Source organism: Schistocerca nitens, chromosome 6 (genome assembly GCF_023898315.1).
Source record: "Schistocerca nitens isolate TAMUIC-IGC-003100 chromosome 6, iqSchNite1.1, whole genome shotgun sequence".
NCBI lineage: Eukaryota > Metazoa > Arthropoda > Insecta > Orthoptera > Acrididae > Schistocerca > Schistocerca nitens.
In genome coordinates this window covers 397,158,170-397,175,657 of record NC_064619.1, presented here as the reverse complement: position 1 = coordinate 397,175,657, position 17,488 = coordinate 397,158,170, and the positions used below count along the sequence as shown (strand labels likewise).

At 41.8% G+C, this 17,488-nt stretch overlaps 1 protein-coding gene across 1 annotated transcript in view; it reads right to left on the bottom strand.

Annotated features, from left to right (window-relative positions):
• LOC126263377 (uncharacterized) overlaps positions 1-17,488 on the bottom strand; it is a 292,477-nt gene that overhangs the window by 96,578 nt on the left and 178,411 nt on the right. The window contains exon 4 of the mRNA XM_049960469.1: positions 8,076-8,536. Coding sequence (XP_049816426.1) covers positions 8,076-8,536 — 461 coding nt within the window. The remainder of the gene's footprint in view (positions 1-8,075; positions 8,537-17,488) is intronic.

The window sequence follows — 17,488 nt, the reverse complement described above, 5'->3', positions numbered from 1 at the left end:
GATTCGAAAATTTTGCAAAATATAATCCCACCATTAATTAACTTCAAAAATTAAATCTTTTCTTACAATATAAACTACAGAAGTGTTCACATCGATCCATACGTATTAAAGCTGGTTTATGAAATACCGTTTTTGGAAAATAAGCTGTACACTATGTGATGTCAGAGCATTTTTAACGTATTTCATTAAAATAAATTTTCCATTAAAGTTCTAATTATTTGACATAAAAGTTTTCTGGGTTTGGTACCGCGTCATAATGTAAAAACTACTGCTGCTGCGGGAGAAAAATCAACGTTTAGGCCACGATTGCAGTGGCCTTCTTCTGGGTCAGACCCAGACGAAGGCCGCTGCAATCGTGACCGAAACGTTAGTTTTTCTCGAGCAGCAGTAGTTTTTACATTATGACGCGGTACCAAACCCAGAAAACTTGTATGTCGACTGACTCTGGCCGCGGAAGCCTACGCAATTATATTATAATTATATGTTTTAATGGTTTTTGTTTTATGGTTTAAATTGTTGTTTTACGTTTTCTAACTTTTTTCTACTTTTTAGTTCACCAATTCACATACTTGTTAACTGAAAATGAAATATAACCCATTATTTTCGTGCAAAATCGTGACAATAATGTTTATCTGTCATAAAATGCTTAAAATATATTGGTTGTTCGGTATCATTGACATAAAATGGACGAATTTACTTCAAATAATACACATGATAGATAGCACAATGTAAAAATATATTCATCTTGATTCGCAAATTATAGAGGCGATCCGCCAAGTATCCTGTTTACTACAGGGCTTATTTCAGTATTTTGGAAACCCTTGGCGAAAGGCTGCGCGGGGTAGCCGCGCAGTCACGGGCGCCTTGCCACCGTTCGCCTGGCTCTCCCCGTCGGAGGTTCGAGTCCTACGTCGGGCATGGGTTTGTGTGCTGTCCTTAGCTGTAAGTTAGTTTAAGTTAGGTTCAGTAGCGTGTAAAAGTAGGGACCGATGACCTCAGCAGTTTGGTCTCATAGGAACGTAGCACTAATTTCCAATTTCCTTCGCAAGGAGAAGTGGTTTTGTACTACTAATTGTAGCTTTATTACATTGTTTCTCGAGTTGAGATTAGTACCATAATCATTCAGCAGGACTAGATCTGAAAGTCTCCCCACAAAGCTCTTCCAATATCGAAAGCCATATACGTCCTAAGGCTTTCCATTTCCCTTCAAGCCTTTAGGGATCACTGCACTAACGGGTTCCTAGTCATCAGTCACAAAGCTCAAAATAGTTTATCACATTGACTCCTACTTTTTTCATAGTTTTAAGATGACCGAATGAAAAGTTTGAACCGAGACTAGGAGAATATCTTATTGAAGCCCCAGATGTTCTTGTTACAATATCAAAACCTGGTGAGTTAACGTCTGATCTTATGAAATAATAGTTAATGGAAGTCTTCTTTCCAAGAGCTGGAGAAAATTTTCTATAATCTTTAGATTCTTTGGGTGGTCAGTGTGCAATAACCATTTTGAGCATCATATGCAGGGCAAGAAACTAGTTTTTATGGTGATCCCGAAAAGCCCCATGCGACAGATACTGCCACGGGACGCATATGGCGTTCGATGTTAAAAGAAAATCGTAAGAAGATTTTCAGATCTAGTTCTGCTGACTGATTATGACGTCAGTATCCAGTAGGGAAACAATGCCGTCAAGCTGCAATCACTGGCAAACAATCCATCCTTGTCACCAAGGTTTTCCAAGTACTGAAATATGCCTGATGCAAATAAGGATACTTAGAGGCTCGCCCGCCACAATTTGTGAATCCTGTTGAATTTCGTTTTACATTGTGTTGATCGTCGAGCGTACTATGTGAGGAAATTTCGTTCATTTTATGTGTATGTAGTGAAATAACGCTATATTATAAGCATTTCTTCACAGATAACAATTATTATAATGATTTTGCGTCATAATGCCGAGTTACATCTCATTTTCAATTAAGAAAATACAGGTATTTGAAGAGGTGAATTAAATAAAATGAAAAAAAAACATCAACTTAAAATCTAAACTAACAAACTGAAGCATAAAACAAAAATAAGTAAAATAAATGATTAGTGACGTAACTAAAGTTGAGATATTTCAATTATGTATATTGTAACTACTCCAACACTACATTGTGTACAGTTTATTTTCCAAAAATGGTATTCCAGATATCAGCTTTATTGCACACTGAGGGATGTGTCGTGAAAGCTTCTTTAATTTATGACATAACCAAACTTAATATTTTCAGAATTAATTAATGGTGCGGAAGTATTTCGTAAATTTTGAAATTACTACAAAAGTTAATGACACAGGTTTTAAATATATAAATCACTGGTCAGCTTTCATAATACAAATTTTTTCTATATCATTTTTAAGAATATATTTTCTTTAAATCTTTCTAACAAGGGAACCTCCCCATCGCACCCCCCTCAGATTTAGTTATAATTTGGCACAGTGGATAGGCCTTGAAAAACTGAACACAGATCAGTCGAGAAAACAGGAAGAAGTTGTGTGGAACTATGAAAAAATAAGCAAAATATAGAAACTGAGTAGTCCATGGGCAACATAGGCAACATTAAGGACAATTTGGGGCTAGGAGCGCCGTGGTCCCGTGGTTAGCGTGAGCAGCTGCGGAGCGAAAGGTCCTTGGTTCAAATCTACCCTCGAGCGAAAAATTTAGTTATTTCATTTTTACAAAGTTATGATCTGTCCGTTCGTTCATCGACGTCTCTGTTCACTGTAATAAGTTTAGTGTCTGTGTTTTGCGACCGCACCGCAAAACCGTGCGATTAGACGAAAGGACGTGCCACTCCAATGGGAACCGAAAACATTTGATCCAGGAAAACACGTCTGATATTTTCTATACGACACTGGTGACGGCATGTGCGTCACATGACAGGAATATGTTGTCGACCCACCCAACTTGCACAATTGGCGAATGGGTAAAAAGATTCTTCTACCTTGCCCGATTTAGGTTTTCTTGTGGATGTGATAATCACTCCCCAAAAAAGTGATGAAAACATGAGAGTGTGTCACATAAACTGCAACAAATGAATGCAATAGTTTCACAGTCGCACAGTTTTCTCTGTGCTCTGTCAAAACATATGTTTTTCACGTTTTCAAATTTTTCCGTGTGTAGACCGTCAAATCCTACATATGTCCAAGCAAATCTGAACATGTCCTGGAATTTTGGAGAGCGAAGTTGATTATGGGTGAGTGCCTGAACTCTGATAATTGTCTGAAAATAAAAAGTTAAAATTTTGTACTGGAGCGAAGACTTGAACCAAGGACCTCTTGTTCCGCAGCTGCTCACGCTAACCACGGGACCACAGCACTGCTGTGCCTACATCATCCTTGATATTGCTTATGTTGCCCATGGACTACTCGGTTTGTATATTTTGCTTATTTTTTCATAGTTCCAAACAACTTCTTCCTGTTTTCTCGATTGATCTGTGTTCAACTTTTCAAGGCCTGTCCACTGTGCCAAATTATAACTAAATCTGAGGGGGGTGCGATGGGGAGGTTCCCTTGTAAGTAAACGACAAGAAACGAAAAAATATGTTGATTTATTTTGACCTCCTACATACCCGCCAAGTCTAATTAAGATCAGTTATTTACACATGGTAGTAATCCCTTGTCAGTAGTTAGTACAGCTTTTTTGTCTCTCAGTCATTTGTCTTCTTAAAACGACGACGCTTTAGAGTATTCTTTATTTCTGGGAGCAAAAAAAGAGTTATTTGGGTATGTGAGATGAATGTAGACGTCGCGGCTCTTTTAATATGTTGTCTAGGACTCAGAATTCACGATCAAGTCACGCAGAGTGAGTAGGATCATTATCATGGTTCAAAAGCCATGTGCTATTTCGCCACAAATCCTGAAAGTTTATTGAACTGCTTCACACAGATTGCGCTGAACTTTAAAGTACTACTTCGTGTTGACCTTTCGATGGTGTGGCAGTATGAAGTTAACACATTGAATATAATCTCCACTTTTGCCCGCACCTGACTAGCTTTTTTACGGTGTTGGCAGTCCAGAATGCATCCAATGAGACGACTGAGAATTCGTTTCAACTTTGGATTCCTGAACCCGTTTCATCGCCAGTTAGTATGCGTTTCAGCAGTTCTGTATCGTTGTTGACTTGTTGTAGCGACTTCTGAGCAACGTGCATTCGCCGCTGTTCAAAAATTTAGGAAAAAGTTTTGCCATTAAACGTTTCGTACCCGAAACATTTCATGGAGTAACATAATGGCTGTTGAAGACACGCAAAGGAGCGCTCGTTTTGAATTTAGGCAACTGTCAGAAGGGGTGATGACAGTCCAGTCCATGAGATGGAGCTTAATTTGGGCCTCATCGCAACAAGGTCGTTCGAATCTGTCCGATCTCCCGCATGCTGGCCAGCTGCACGCACTTGTAGTTCCTGTAATGCTGGAACGTGCTGACACTCTCATTCGAGGTGATCCACGTGTCGCAGTCAAATAACTCGATGTTCAGCCGGACGTCCCTGTTGGTAAAGCTGACACACTCGTCCACCAGTTGGGGTCCTTACAGTACGTGGACGATGGGGAGGTTATTGATGCAGCCAGACGTCGGCTCTGACGTCGACCAGTAGAGTTGTACCGTGTGGGCATACGGGCCCTCACAGTGAGGTGGCGTGAGACCGTTGCATTGAAAGATTGTGTTGAAAAATAGTGTTTTTTAATCAAAAGAGTACGCAATAAAGTGATGTATTGGAATCCTCAATAAAACTATCCCCCTTTTAGAAAAAGAAATGTATTGCATTACATACTGAACAACCCTCGTACCTGAAGAAAAAGAGCTATGTTAGTACAAGCATAGTTTTAATGTTTCATTTGCAAAATCTGAGTCGTTGTTATATAAGTATTTTTCGTTGTAACTAACCGTAAAGTGACGTCAGCGACACTTTCCAAGCGAGACGTGCTAGTGCTACAGTGACTTTTGTGTCTGAGCTGTTATCGTTGTCTCAGCGGTCACATCGGCAATAGCCAGAGTTGGAGAATGATTTTTTGTGCTGCGTATCGGTCGCGTCACTGACGAAAGTTTAAACTTTACGCTACACGTTGAACCCCATCTTAATTCATCATTCGTGGGTGATAGCTGTTCGCAGACTGATAGAACTATAACTTTCGGTGAGTGTTAAGATACTGAAACGACGTGAAACTCTACGCTTTGCAGTATACCACGATGTGGTGCAGCAAATTGAATTATAAATCATGTTTCAATTAATTTCTAGCGAATTAGTAGCGCTAATGAGAAACTCCATAGATACTACTGGACAGTTTTATTACCGTGACAGAAACGTTAAATGAAATTTAATTTTCTATCCATCCACTTTCGGACAATGAAACGAACGCCCACCTGTGATAGCTGCTACGAGGGTTAGCTGATGTACTGCTAGCTTTACTCCATGTATTTGTGCCGAATTGTCCACGTCAAAACTGTTTTTCTTTTATTTCTTTCTTTGTGAAGCCGTTTCCTGGAAATAAATTCAGTCTCATTTCATAAAATAAACTTCGTTCAGTTTTAGTCCTTGTCGCCTTCAGTCACATAGCTATCTTTTTTTTCAAATTATTTGCGAAAGTAGCCATATTTTTCTGTTTTCACGAATTGTTAGGAAACGCAGAAGAAACGAACCATGTTGGGCAAATGTCCACAGAGAGGGATCTCACAATGGCCTCAACCCACTCATCTGCCAATAGAATTACCGACCTCTCTGACTGCGGGTCGGTGATCAGTTCTTTCATGTTTCCCGCGGTTTAACCGGTTAATGTGCGGAACCGCCCAGAGCGCTTGTCATCCTCATCGTCTTCAGTGACCTCTTTGAACTGCTTATAGCTTTCGTGATCAATTGCGTTACTTACAGCAAACTCACCAATTCTAAAATTTTACTGCATTTTCAATCGAAATTTAAATACTGGTTGTCTGAGTTACGTATCACTTGATTATTTGTAGCCCCATCAGTAACCGTATTTGGATAGAAAAATTACTAGATTTTATGTTTGCCTATTATGCAAACCAATGGTTTTTTTTAAATGCCTAAGAATGTTTGAACATCTTTGTGCCATTATCCGTGGCCACTACTATTTACTTATGTGAAATGTAAATACACTCTTAGCAATCATTGTTGTAAAGATTATGTTGTAGGTATTACCTCAATGTTCTGCTTTAGTTTACTGGTTTTAAGAAGCAAGGTGGGCGATCTGTGGTAACAAATTAGACAAGGTAAACTTCGTTGCCAAGATCTTTCATAATAACCTTTATTCTGGATAATCAGTTTCGGTAATCGGTGTTATCATCTTCAAATGTGGAAATCATTTATAAATGTATGTGTAAATATATAAATGCTTTCCAGATCTGAAGACTTTAGACTGATTACCGAAACCGGTTATAGAGGATAAAGTTTATTGTTAGGATCCTGCGAAAGAAATAATTCCTTCAATTTCATTTTTCTTCATTGCTTTGTTCTGTTGGAATCTATTTACACTTTATATAAGAGATGAATACAGCAAATTAAAGTGTGTCCTACTGAAGCCAACAATAGAAAAAAATAATGTAGCAATCACAACAGACACAAACTGCTATTAGGCATAATTTCATTGTAATAAGTATAACTTAAATCAAATTTACATTCTAGTCAACTGAACAAAAGTGTCTATTGATGATGGCACACAAGTGCTGAAACGTGCTGTATGTGTAATAGGCGGATCTGAAATGCAGTAATTCTCGGAGGCAATAAATATTCGCCTGTAGTACCAAAAACACATGTAACTCTTTGAAGAGGTGGTGACGATTATATATTGGACAAGGTTACCTCTCTACAGCTACTTTTCAGAGATGGTTACCAGCACAAGGGAAACATAAGAGAGAATCGGGGTAATGCAACACATGAGGTCACAGATTTTCACTATACAAGTGTTATGTGTTGCGCCGTTGACTGAAACTTATTCGAAGTTTGTGTAACGAGTATAAGTGCAAATTTTTTATATGTTGTACCAACATATATATATATATATATATATATATATATATATATATATATATATATATATATATATATACACATCCGTCTGCTCGTTGTTCTTTGTCTGCGTTGAACAGTCTTCGTCAAGTTAAAAATTTTACAAAATCATTTTTGTATATGTCCATCCTTCTGACTAAGGTTTGAGGAATTTCGGCCGTTAACTTATTTAATAAAATGGACCAACTGCAGCCGTCCTTCAGATATTATTTATTATATAGGTCCCAGTTTGGGTGATTCTACATCTTCACGTCGTAAGTGAGTGGGTGAACTCCAATCATATACACGACCAAATCAGTGTCCAGCCTCTATTAACTGGTTTCTGTAGAGTACTGTAACAGCACTGTTATGTTTCCAACCATCTAAGTACCAATTACCAACAGTTGGTAGTTGATGGTTGCTAACACATCATTGTTTGTTACAGTAGTCTACGTAAACCAGTTCATTGATGTTGACCACTGATGGGATAGTGTATACCATTGGAATTCGTCGCCACAGCGTCAAAAAATCCCTGAAAGTGGTGTACTGAATCACCGAAAATGGTGGGTACATAACAAACAACGGGTTGTAGTGTTCCATTTTACTGCTTACGACATGATGTTTCCTGCATGGCCATAACTGCACCACTAAGTGGACTGCATCAGTCCGTATATACTAACCGTTTTGCTGCCAAAAGGAAAATAAGAATGAATGGCTTACTCTTACCACATTTACTTGGCGGTACTAACCAACCTAAAGATAAACTGCTACTAATTGTCATAATTATTAGCTGGAAATGAAGTAGTACTGGTTTAGTCCACCATCCTCAATCAGTAATAAAATATCTCCACTTATACCAGTTACACGCTGTATGTTTGATCATTACGTGGTTTTAACTGTATTTTTACAGGGATTATGACACTCATTTGTTGAACTAAGCTGCCACCTAACTAACAGCCTGGCAGTAGAAGTGTCTTGCTTCAAGTAGTTAGTAGTGTCTCGCTGTAAGTAATTAGCTAACTGAGGCAGTGTCTGAGGCTCACCGTCTTGCCCTGGAGGAGGCCGATCCTGCAGTCGAGGACGACGGTCTGGCCGACGCGCGCCGTCACGTTGTGCGGCCCCTCCCCGTCCTCGAAATAAGGCCCGTAGCGCCGGCCGTCGCCCGCGGCGTGCACGTGGTAGTGCGAGTGCTGCGGCTGCTGCTGCTGCTGCGGGGGTCGCCACGTGCTGCCTGACATCGTGGTCGACGTCGTCGTGGTCGCGGTCGTCGTCGTCGTCACCGTCGTCGTTTCGACGAGTAAGGTCGTCGGTGCGGCCGCGAGGGTCGGTGGGTCGCTGCTGCCGGGTGTGGCGTCCAGCAGGGTGGCGTCACTGGGCGCCGCCTCGCTGGACACCACCGACGAGACTGCCGCGTCTGGCGTCGACGCCCTCGACGGCGCACTCGAGGGAACGGTAGTCGCCCCGTCGCTTAGCACCGCATTCCTTGGCGTTGTGGCCGTGTTTTCTGTAAAAGCAGCCATTTTTCCCCTTAATTTGTCATTTATGTGTAAGTAAAATTTGCAATATTAACACTAATACAATTCGCGTATGGTTTGCACTGTCTCACTGTCTATGTACCTATGCATTGGACTGCTAATTCGCCTGAGTGTTCCTTGCGTCATTCCTTGCAGATCACTAAAGAGACAGAGGAGGAGAAGGAGGAAAGTGATGTTAATACTGTGAACAGTGCCTTATCCCAATCTCTTTCCCACGTCAGCCCCTTTTCCTTTGTGCAAGACAATATTGCCTCTCCCTACCATAATCCACTTCCGACTTTCTCTGGTACCTCTGAAAAAAACACGATATGCGTACTTTTATTTCCTCTGAACTTATAACGATCTCCTTGAGTACGAGGTCGCAAAAAGCCAATGATGTTTACGGCATTCGAGGCCCCACATATTGTTTACCATGCCATGCTAACACAATATCGTCTGCTAGTGGCAACACGGGGCTGGACTGGAGTTATCCAACAGTGAGCACAGCATGAGGCTATGAGGCTACGGAACGTAGTTGAACTGCTTAGTTCATATGGTTCAAACGGCTCTGACCACTATGGGACTTAATTTCTGATGTCATCAGTCCCCTAGAACTTAGAACAACTTAAACCTAACTAACCGAAGGACATCACAGACATCCATGCCCGAGGCAGGATTCGAACCTGCAACCGCAGTGATCGCGCGGTTCCAGACTGAAACGCCTAGAACCGATCGGCCACTCCGGCCGGCGGTGGTATGGTGTGGTCGTGCTTTTCATGGAGGGGGTTGCACGCCTTGTTGTTTTGCGTGGCACTATCACAGCCCAGCCCTACATTGTTGTGTTAAGCACCTTCTTGCTTCTCACTTTGAAGAGCATTTTGGGGACGGCGATTACATCTTTCAACACTACCGAGCAACTGTTCATAATTCACTGCCTGTAGCGAACTGTTTGCACCTCAATAACTTCCCTGTAATGGACTGGCCTGCACAGATTCCTGACCTGAATCCTGTAGAACACCTTCGGGATGTTTTTGAACGACGACTTCGTTCCAGGCCTCACCGACCAACATAGATACGTCTCCGTGAAGAATGGGCTGCCATTCCCCAAGAAGCCTTCTAGCACCTGATTGAACGTATGTCTGCGAGACTGGAAGCTGTCATCAGAGCTAAGTGTGGGCCAACACCATACCGCATTCCGGCATTACCGACGGAGGGCGCCACTACCTTATAAGTCATTTTCAGCCAGGTGTCCGGATGCTTTCGATCACATAGTGTAGTTCCCAACTTGCTGTCTGGTTAAAAAAGACACTTTAATTGGGGTAGACATGTCTCTTTTCGTATTTAAATGACATAAGGGTAATTATATTCCGTATTGTTAAACTACATGGCTGGAAATGTAACCTTTCCGTATATTTAAACAATATAATGGTATTGATAGTATTGAGTATATGTAACTATAATTTTAAAAATTGTATTCATTTTTATTCTACTTTATATTGCCAAATGCATGAGAAAACTCTGCTGTATCCAGTTACTGGATCATAATTGCAAGGTACTTGGTCTCCTGTCTAGTTTAATAAATTCAGCCTCTATACAAGACTGGTACCTCTCTTCAATCTGAATAGTTAGTGACTATATTCTTTCTGGAATTAGGCGATTTGTGTGGAAAGATGTGCCGCCAACTTTCTCCAGCGACCTACTAAGGACTCATTACCCCCATGCCACAACGCGTCGCCGCTATAGGTAGGTGACAATAAAGTTGTGGCTGATAAGTGTACACAATCGGAAGATTCTGGTGGAATAGGACAGAGAAATGGCAAATTCCTTATGAGGGATTATTAAAATCGTCGAAGAAATTAACCTGGAAAAAGAAATGTCAGTCAGAATGTGTATACAAGGAATTTCTATGTCTAGCGTCAAACGATTGCGGAGAAGGCGACTAACGGTCGGAACTCCTGAGAAGCATTATGCTAATGAGATGTTTTGCAACGTCGATAGCAAAAATCGGTATGAGCTCCATTCATCGAACCACATGATATATTAAAACAGTCTTCCAAACTAGGACTAGAACTCGGTTGCCTACATCTTACAGTCAATGTTGAAACTGATCAAACTATACAGGCAAAAGAGGATACGTTGAACTATGTAAATTTTGTCTATAATGGATGCAGCTGAATACTATTACTGTTTCTTTATATGGTGTAGAATAGCAACCACTGCTAGTCACGATAGAACGTGGTTTTATACAATGCATGGCCGATTTTTGGCTTGTGCCAATCTTCAGGTTTACATTCTGTTACATGTTTCCATGCTCAATGATGAACTCCAACACTGAGAGTGGAAGATGTGATTGAATGCAAACCCCGTGAATATATACGCAAGCACGATATCGGTCAACCATTAAATGGTTCAAATGGCTCTGAGCACTATGGGACTTAACATCTGTGGTCATCAGTCCCCTAGAACTTAGAGCTACTTAAACCAAACTAACCTAAGGACATCACACACATCCATGCCCGAGGCAGGATTCGAACCTGGGACCTTAGCGGTCACGCGGTTCCAGACTGAAGAGCCTAGAACCCCACGGCCACACCGGCCGGCCAACCATTAAATATCACTTTCTATTGTGACTGATAGCAGTTATTCTCTTACACCCTACACATGCTTACATGTCAAAATCATGTACTCAGAGAAACATGTTATTTACAGTCGTTATAAATACTGTTAGTTAGTTTAATATGACCACCAACTGCATTCGACCTCAATGTTCAGTAACAGCTCAAGATAGCTGGTGGCAGTTCTAGCAGTGGAGAGTATATACGGGTATTGGGGGATGTGAAATCAGTCCTGTCACTGCCGTAATACGGGAATGGAGTGACTTACCTGACGTCCAAAGAGACATGACCATTAGATTTTAGGCTAAGGGTGGAAGTATTTCCAAAACAGTGAAGTTTGTAAACTGTTCGTATGCCACATAGTTAAAGTATACCATGCATGGCAAAATAATGACATACAAAACCAGTGCCGAGGCAACTATGATGCACCATGGGTCATCGATAAAAGAGTGAGTGATGGTTGCTGAGATGTGTATGGGCAAATAGATGCTGAGCAAGAAATCACCCAGAACCACCGAACAGTTACCAACAGTGTATCCACAATCACTGCCTCCTCACCGACTGCCTCCTCAACGACTGCCTCCTCAACGACTGCCTCCTCAATGGGTGCCCCATCAACGAGCATTCAGCAAATGTTGCTGCTTATGGACTTCTACAGCAGGTGCCTCGTTCAGTCATTGGTGCTGCTTGCTGTTCATTGGGCTGGAGTTAGTACATTGGGCTGGAGTTAGTACATCAGAGCCGCAACTGGACATGCACTGAGTGGCGATGGGCAGCCCTTCCACATGAATAACGTACAGATGGCTATTGGCATGTACATAGCCACGTCTAGATGCTTGCACCGTGCAACAGTCGTTGGTAGGGGTATGTATAGATTGCATTCCGTGGGTGATCTCGTCATTCCCAAAGGCACAGTATATCAACAATTTTACAGGTATATACTATCATTGGGGAAATGGCCACACATACAATCGGTTTGTTTTACCTCTGCATGATGCATCTACCAGCAGAATAACGCAATGTGTCGCTCATCTCACATTGCAAAAATGTGGTTCAAAGAGCACCATGATGATTTTACCATTCTCTCTTGGCCACTGAACTCCCCGGACATAAACCCAGTCTAGAATCAGCGGGACCACCACGATCCGGCTGACTGTGCCATGGATCCACAACTGAGAAACCTAGCACAGCTGTACATGGCACTGGAGACCGCATGGCTCCACATCGCTGTCGGTAGACCTACGTTCCAGAAATTCTTGGACTCTCTTCTTGTACGTCTCGCAGCGGTCCGAGCTGCTGAATTTGGTTATCTAGGCTTTCGATAAGTGGTCACATTAATGTGACTCTACAGAGATGTAAAAAGCCTGGGACGTAAGGAGAATGACCTCCCCCTTCGACAACAATTTAATTAGAAATTCAGCACGATCTGGGACAGAGTGACGGATGAGGTCTCAAGAAAACCATCCAGTAACTGCCTAGAGTGTTTTAGGGAAATGACGAAGATTCTAATGTGGATGAGTGAGTTAGAAGTTCCGACGTCCCAAATGTTGACCTAGTGTCTTAACACGGTGCAATATCCCTTTGTACGAAAGTCGAGAAACACAGGATGATTCTAAAATGACGAAGAGAGTTATTAGGCTGTAATTTCTGCTCTTTAGGCTATACATCGAAGAAGCTACGGAGGGGAAAAATTGCCTGATTGGTTAGGCGAGGCTGCAGATGACGCAATGCTAATAAGAGAAAGCAATGAGGGTTCAGAACTGTACACGGATTTTTCTGGCAGGTTATCATGGAACAGGGCTGAAAAGCAAGCAAAGAGTAAGCTACGGAAACGAAGCAGTAAGTAATAAAACTACTTATCATAAAAATCTGTAGAATATATTAAAAGTTACGTTTATATTCTGCTATAGAAGAAACATGACTGATTAATACAATTGATCCTAGGAATACACTAAAAGAGGTGAGAAAAGGTGATGAGAATGGCCTTCCACTTCCCTCAACTAGGATATTTCAGTTGCATGTTGCAGAGAGATATTTTTGGAGTTCCTTATATTGTAGGAATCATACTCCTTGCAGGTGATATTCACTCCTTTATTGCTAGGGGCTACTTTAACTTACAGCTAAAGTGATTCTCGCCTACTTTTCGTGATGTAGTAGCCCACTAAATAAGTTAGGTACGTTGTTTACTCTCGTGTCCCATCTGAAAAGGACTGGAATCTCGTTTTCTAAGACGTTAGAGCTATTGTTCAGAAACTACGCATTAGATGAAGAAATTGACCACTGAAATGTTCCCTTAAGATCTAAATTTGGCATATAAAGCGTTTCAAATCATGGCGACAAACGATGAAATGTTCCCTGCTTCTTCCCACCAATGTGCGATGCTAGGCGTCCTTTAGGACTCATAGGTCATGGGATGACAAGTTTTCACTGAACTAGCATGGCTGATTTGATTGACTAACAAGATGTGTGCCATACAGTATCTTAGAAGTAAATGAGGACCTTCAGTTTTGCTCGGCCTACCGCTTTTCAAGTGCAGCAGACGAATTGATGACAAGCGTCACATAGTACACACGAACGCCACAGAATGCTTACTACCTGCAGCCTGTCAAGTGCATAAGCAGTCTTATACAAAGTCTAACGTGGCTGGGAGGCATCAGCAAGTATTTACTCTGCAACAAAAGTTGTTTACCATGACCTGAAGTGTCACCCGTATTTATGTTTGAAACACCTTGCAGAGAGAGAGAGAGAGAGAGGGACAGAGATATGAAGGAAGGAAGAAAGGTAAGGAACCGCTGGTTATTCCACTTTACATATAACGTACCTTTCCTAAAAGTAGAACACCACCGCATAATGTATCAAGGCCTTAGATTTAAGGAATTTTGTTTCAAGTTCATGTTGATGTATGATAATTTGGAATTCATTGTTTGTCCAAATGTCTTAAGCAGCTAAATCGACAGCCAACGCGTAATGGAAATATTTTAGACATGGTAGCCACGAACAGACCAGACCTCATCAACGGCGTCACTGTTGAGACAGGGATTAGTGATCATGATGTTGTCATTACGACTATGGTTACGAAAGTTAAAAAGTCGGTGAGGAAGGCAAGGAGAGTATTCTTACTAGAAAGAGCAGATAAGTAGTTGTTAGCATCCCACTTAGTAAATGAATCGACTTCATTTACTTCCGGTACGATGGACGTGGAAGAATTATGGGCAAATTTTAAACACATTGTAAATCACGCATTTGACAAGTATGTGCCGAAAAAGTGGGTTACGGACGGAAAAGACCCACCGTGGTTTAACAGCGCAATTCGGAGAATGCTCAGGAAGCAAAGGAAGTTGCACTCGCGGTACAAGAAAGATCGGAAGAATGAGGAGAGGCAAAACTTAGTAGAGATTCGTGCTGCTGTAAAAAGAGCGATGCGCGAAGCATTCAACCACTATCACCGACATACCTCAGCAAAGGATCTTGCTGAAAACCCAAGGAAATTCTGGTCTTACATAAAATCGGTAAGCGGGTCGAAGGCTTCCATCCAGTCACTCACTGATTAGTCTGGCCTCGCAACGGAAGACAGAAAAACGAAAGCAGAAATTTTAAACTTAGCATTTGAGAAATCTTTCACGCAGGAGGATCGTACGAACATACCACCGTTTGAGTCTCGTACACATTCCCGTATGGAGGACATAGTGATAGACATCCCTGGGGTTGTGAAGCAGCTGAATGGGTTGAAAATAAATAAATCGCCAGCTCCTGATGGGATTCCACATCGGTTTTACAGAGAGTACTCTACTGCATTGGCTCTTTACTTAGCTTGCATTTATCGCGAATCTCTTGCCTAACGTAAAGTCCCGAGCGACTGGAAAAAAGCGCAGGTGACGCCTATATATAAGAAGGGTAGAAGGACGGATCCTGAAAATTACAGACCAATATCCTTCATATCGGTTTGTTGCAGGATTTTCGAACATATTCTCAGTTCGAAATAATGAATTTCCTTGAGACAGAGAAGTTGCTGTCCATGCATCAGCACGGCTTTAGAAAGCATCGCTCCTGCGAAACGCAACTCGCTCTTTTTTCACATGATATCTTGCGAACCATGGATGAATGGTATCAGACGGATGCCATTATCCTTGACTTTCGGAAAGCGTTTGACTCGGTGCCCCACTGCAGACTCCTAACTGAGGTACGAGCATATGGGATTGGTTCCCAAGTATGTGAGTGGCTCGAATACTTCTTAAGTAATAGAACCCAGTGCGTTGTCCTCGATGGTAAGTGTTCATCGGAGGTGAGGGTATCATGTGGAGTGCCCCAGGGAAGTGTGGTAGGTCCGCTGTTGTTTTCTATCTACATAAATGATCTTTTCTATAGGGTGGATAGCAATGTGCGGCTGTTTGCTGATGATGCTGTGGTGTACGAGAAGGTGTCGTCGTCGAGTGACTGTAGGAGGATACAAGATGTGTAAAGGAATGGTGTAAAGAATGGCAGCTAACTCTAAATATAGATAAATGTAAATTAATGCAGATGACTATGAAAAAGAATCCTGTAATGTCTGAATACTTCATTAGTAGTGTAGCGCTTGACACGATTAAATTTTTGGGCGTTAACATTGCAGAGTGATATGAGGTGGGACAAGCATGTAATGGCAGTTGTGGGGAAGGCGGATAGTCGTCTTCGGTTCAATGGCAGAATCTTGGGAAGATGTGGTTTATCTGTAAAGGAGACCGCTTATAAAACACTAATACGACCTATTCTTGAGTACTGCTTGAGCGTTTGGGATCCCTATCAGGTCGGATTGAGGGAGGACATAGAAGCAATTCAGAGGCGGGCTGCTACATTTGTTACTGGTAGGTTTGATCATCAACCGAGTGTTACGGAAATGCTTCAGGAGCTCGGGTGGGAGTCTATAGAGGAAAAGAGGCGTTCTTTTCGTGAATCGCTATTGAGGAAATGTAGAGAACCAGCATTTGAGGCTGACTGCAGTAGAATTTTACTGCCGCTAACTTACATATCGCGGAAAGACCACATATAAAAGATAAGAGAGATTAGGGCTCGTACAGAGGCATATAGGCAGTCATTTTCCCCTCGTTCTGTTTGGGAGTGGAACAGGGAGAGAAGATGCTAGTTGTGGTACGAGGTACACTCTGCCACGCACCGTATGGTGGATTGCGGAGTATGTACGTAGATGTAGATGTAGATCTTGTCTGTAGTGTGTTCCATGACAAAGGAAATAATTTTGGATTAACCCTCCGATGCTCACGGACATTCACCATCAACATGATTTTCCCATACAAACTTTTCTGAGTTGTCTGGATTGAGCAGGCGCCATTATCAGTACCTTTCCACCAACTCTTTGTCAGCTTCAGCCTCTTTTAGCTTTCATTTATGCAATTTACATTGTTTATGAAGTAGTATTGTACCCTGGAGGACACTCGTCATCCGCGCCGATCTCTGCTGTTACAGTCTGAATCAGAGTATGTGTATGCGCCGCGCGTGGTAGCCGATCGGACTGGGGCGCGTTATCACGGTTCGCGCGGCTCCACCCATCGGAGGTGCGAGTCCTCCCTCGGCCATGGGTGTGTGTGTTGTCCTTAGCGTAAGCTAGTTTAAGCTAGATTAAGTAGATTAAGTAGTGTGAAACCTTAGGCACCGATGACCTCAGCAGTTTGGTCCAATTAGAACTTACCACAAATTTCCTAATTTACAAGTGTATGTTACTTTACTGCTTTCATAGATTCAGTTCATCGTTTACGGGCGTTAATGCACACGTACTGTAACTGCCTGCAGTTAAGTTTCTTTCCACCTGGTATTCTCTTCACTTTTAGTTTGTGGAAGAAACGTCAAAGGCATAAAAAAAATGGACAGAGTTTGGCAGAGCTCCTGATGTATGACTGGATTGTTTCCTGAGTTGAGTGCTAAAGATCCTGACAGTGATACTGTTGACTCAGAGAACGAGGACTGTGCACATGAGAGCCGTCATGTTTCAGGAACAGAACAAGAAGTATTAGAAAATGATACATTTGAATTACAGGAAGAAGTAGTTCAAGAGGACACATATTTAGGGAAAAGTAGAATAACTACAGGGGAGAAAAGTAAACGTTACCACTGTCAGAAGAAGACCTTGTAATATTATTACGTATTTACCTGAACCCATCACAATATGTACTGATATTTTCTTCAACTAAGTTCGTGGTAACTTTTCTAGGGAAAGGGAAGATAAAGAAACAGATGGTATAGAGATTAGAGCTATCATTGGTTTGTTACAGCTGTGTGACCTCTAAGATGTTTTAGATGGAATATATCGAGGTATTGGGATAGGTCCAAGGGCAATGG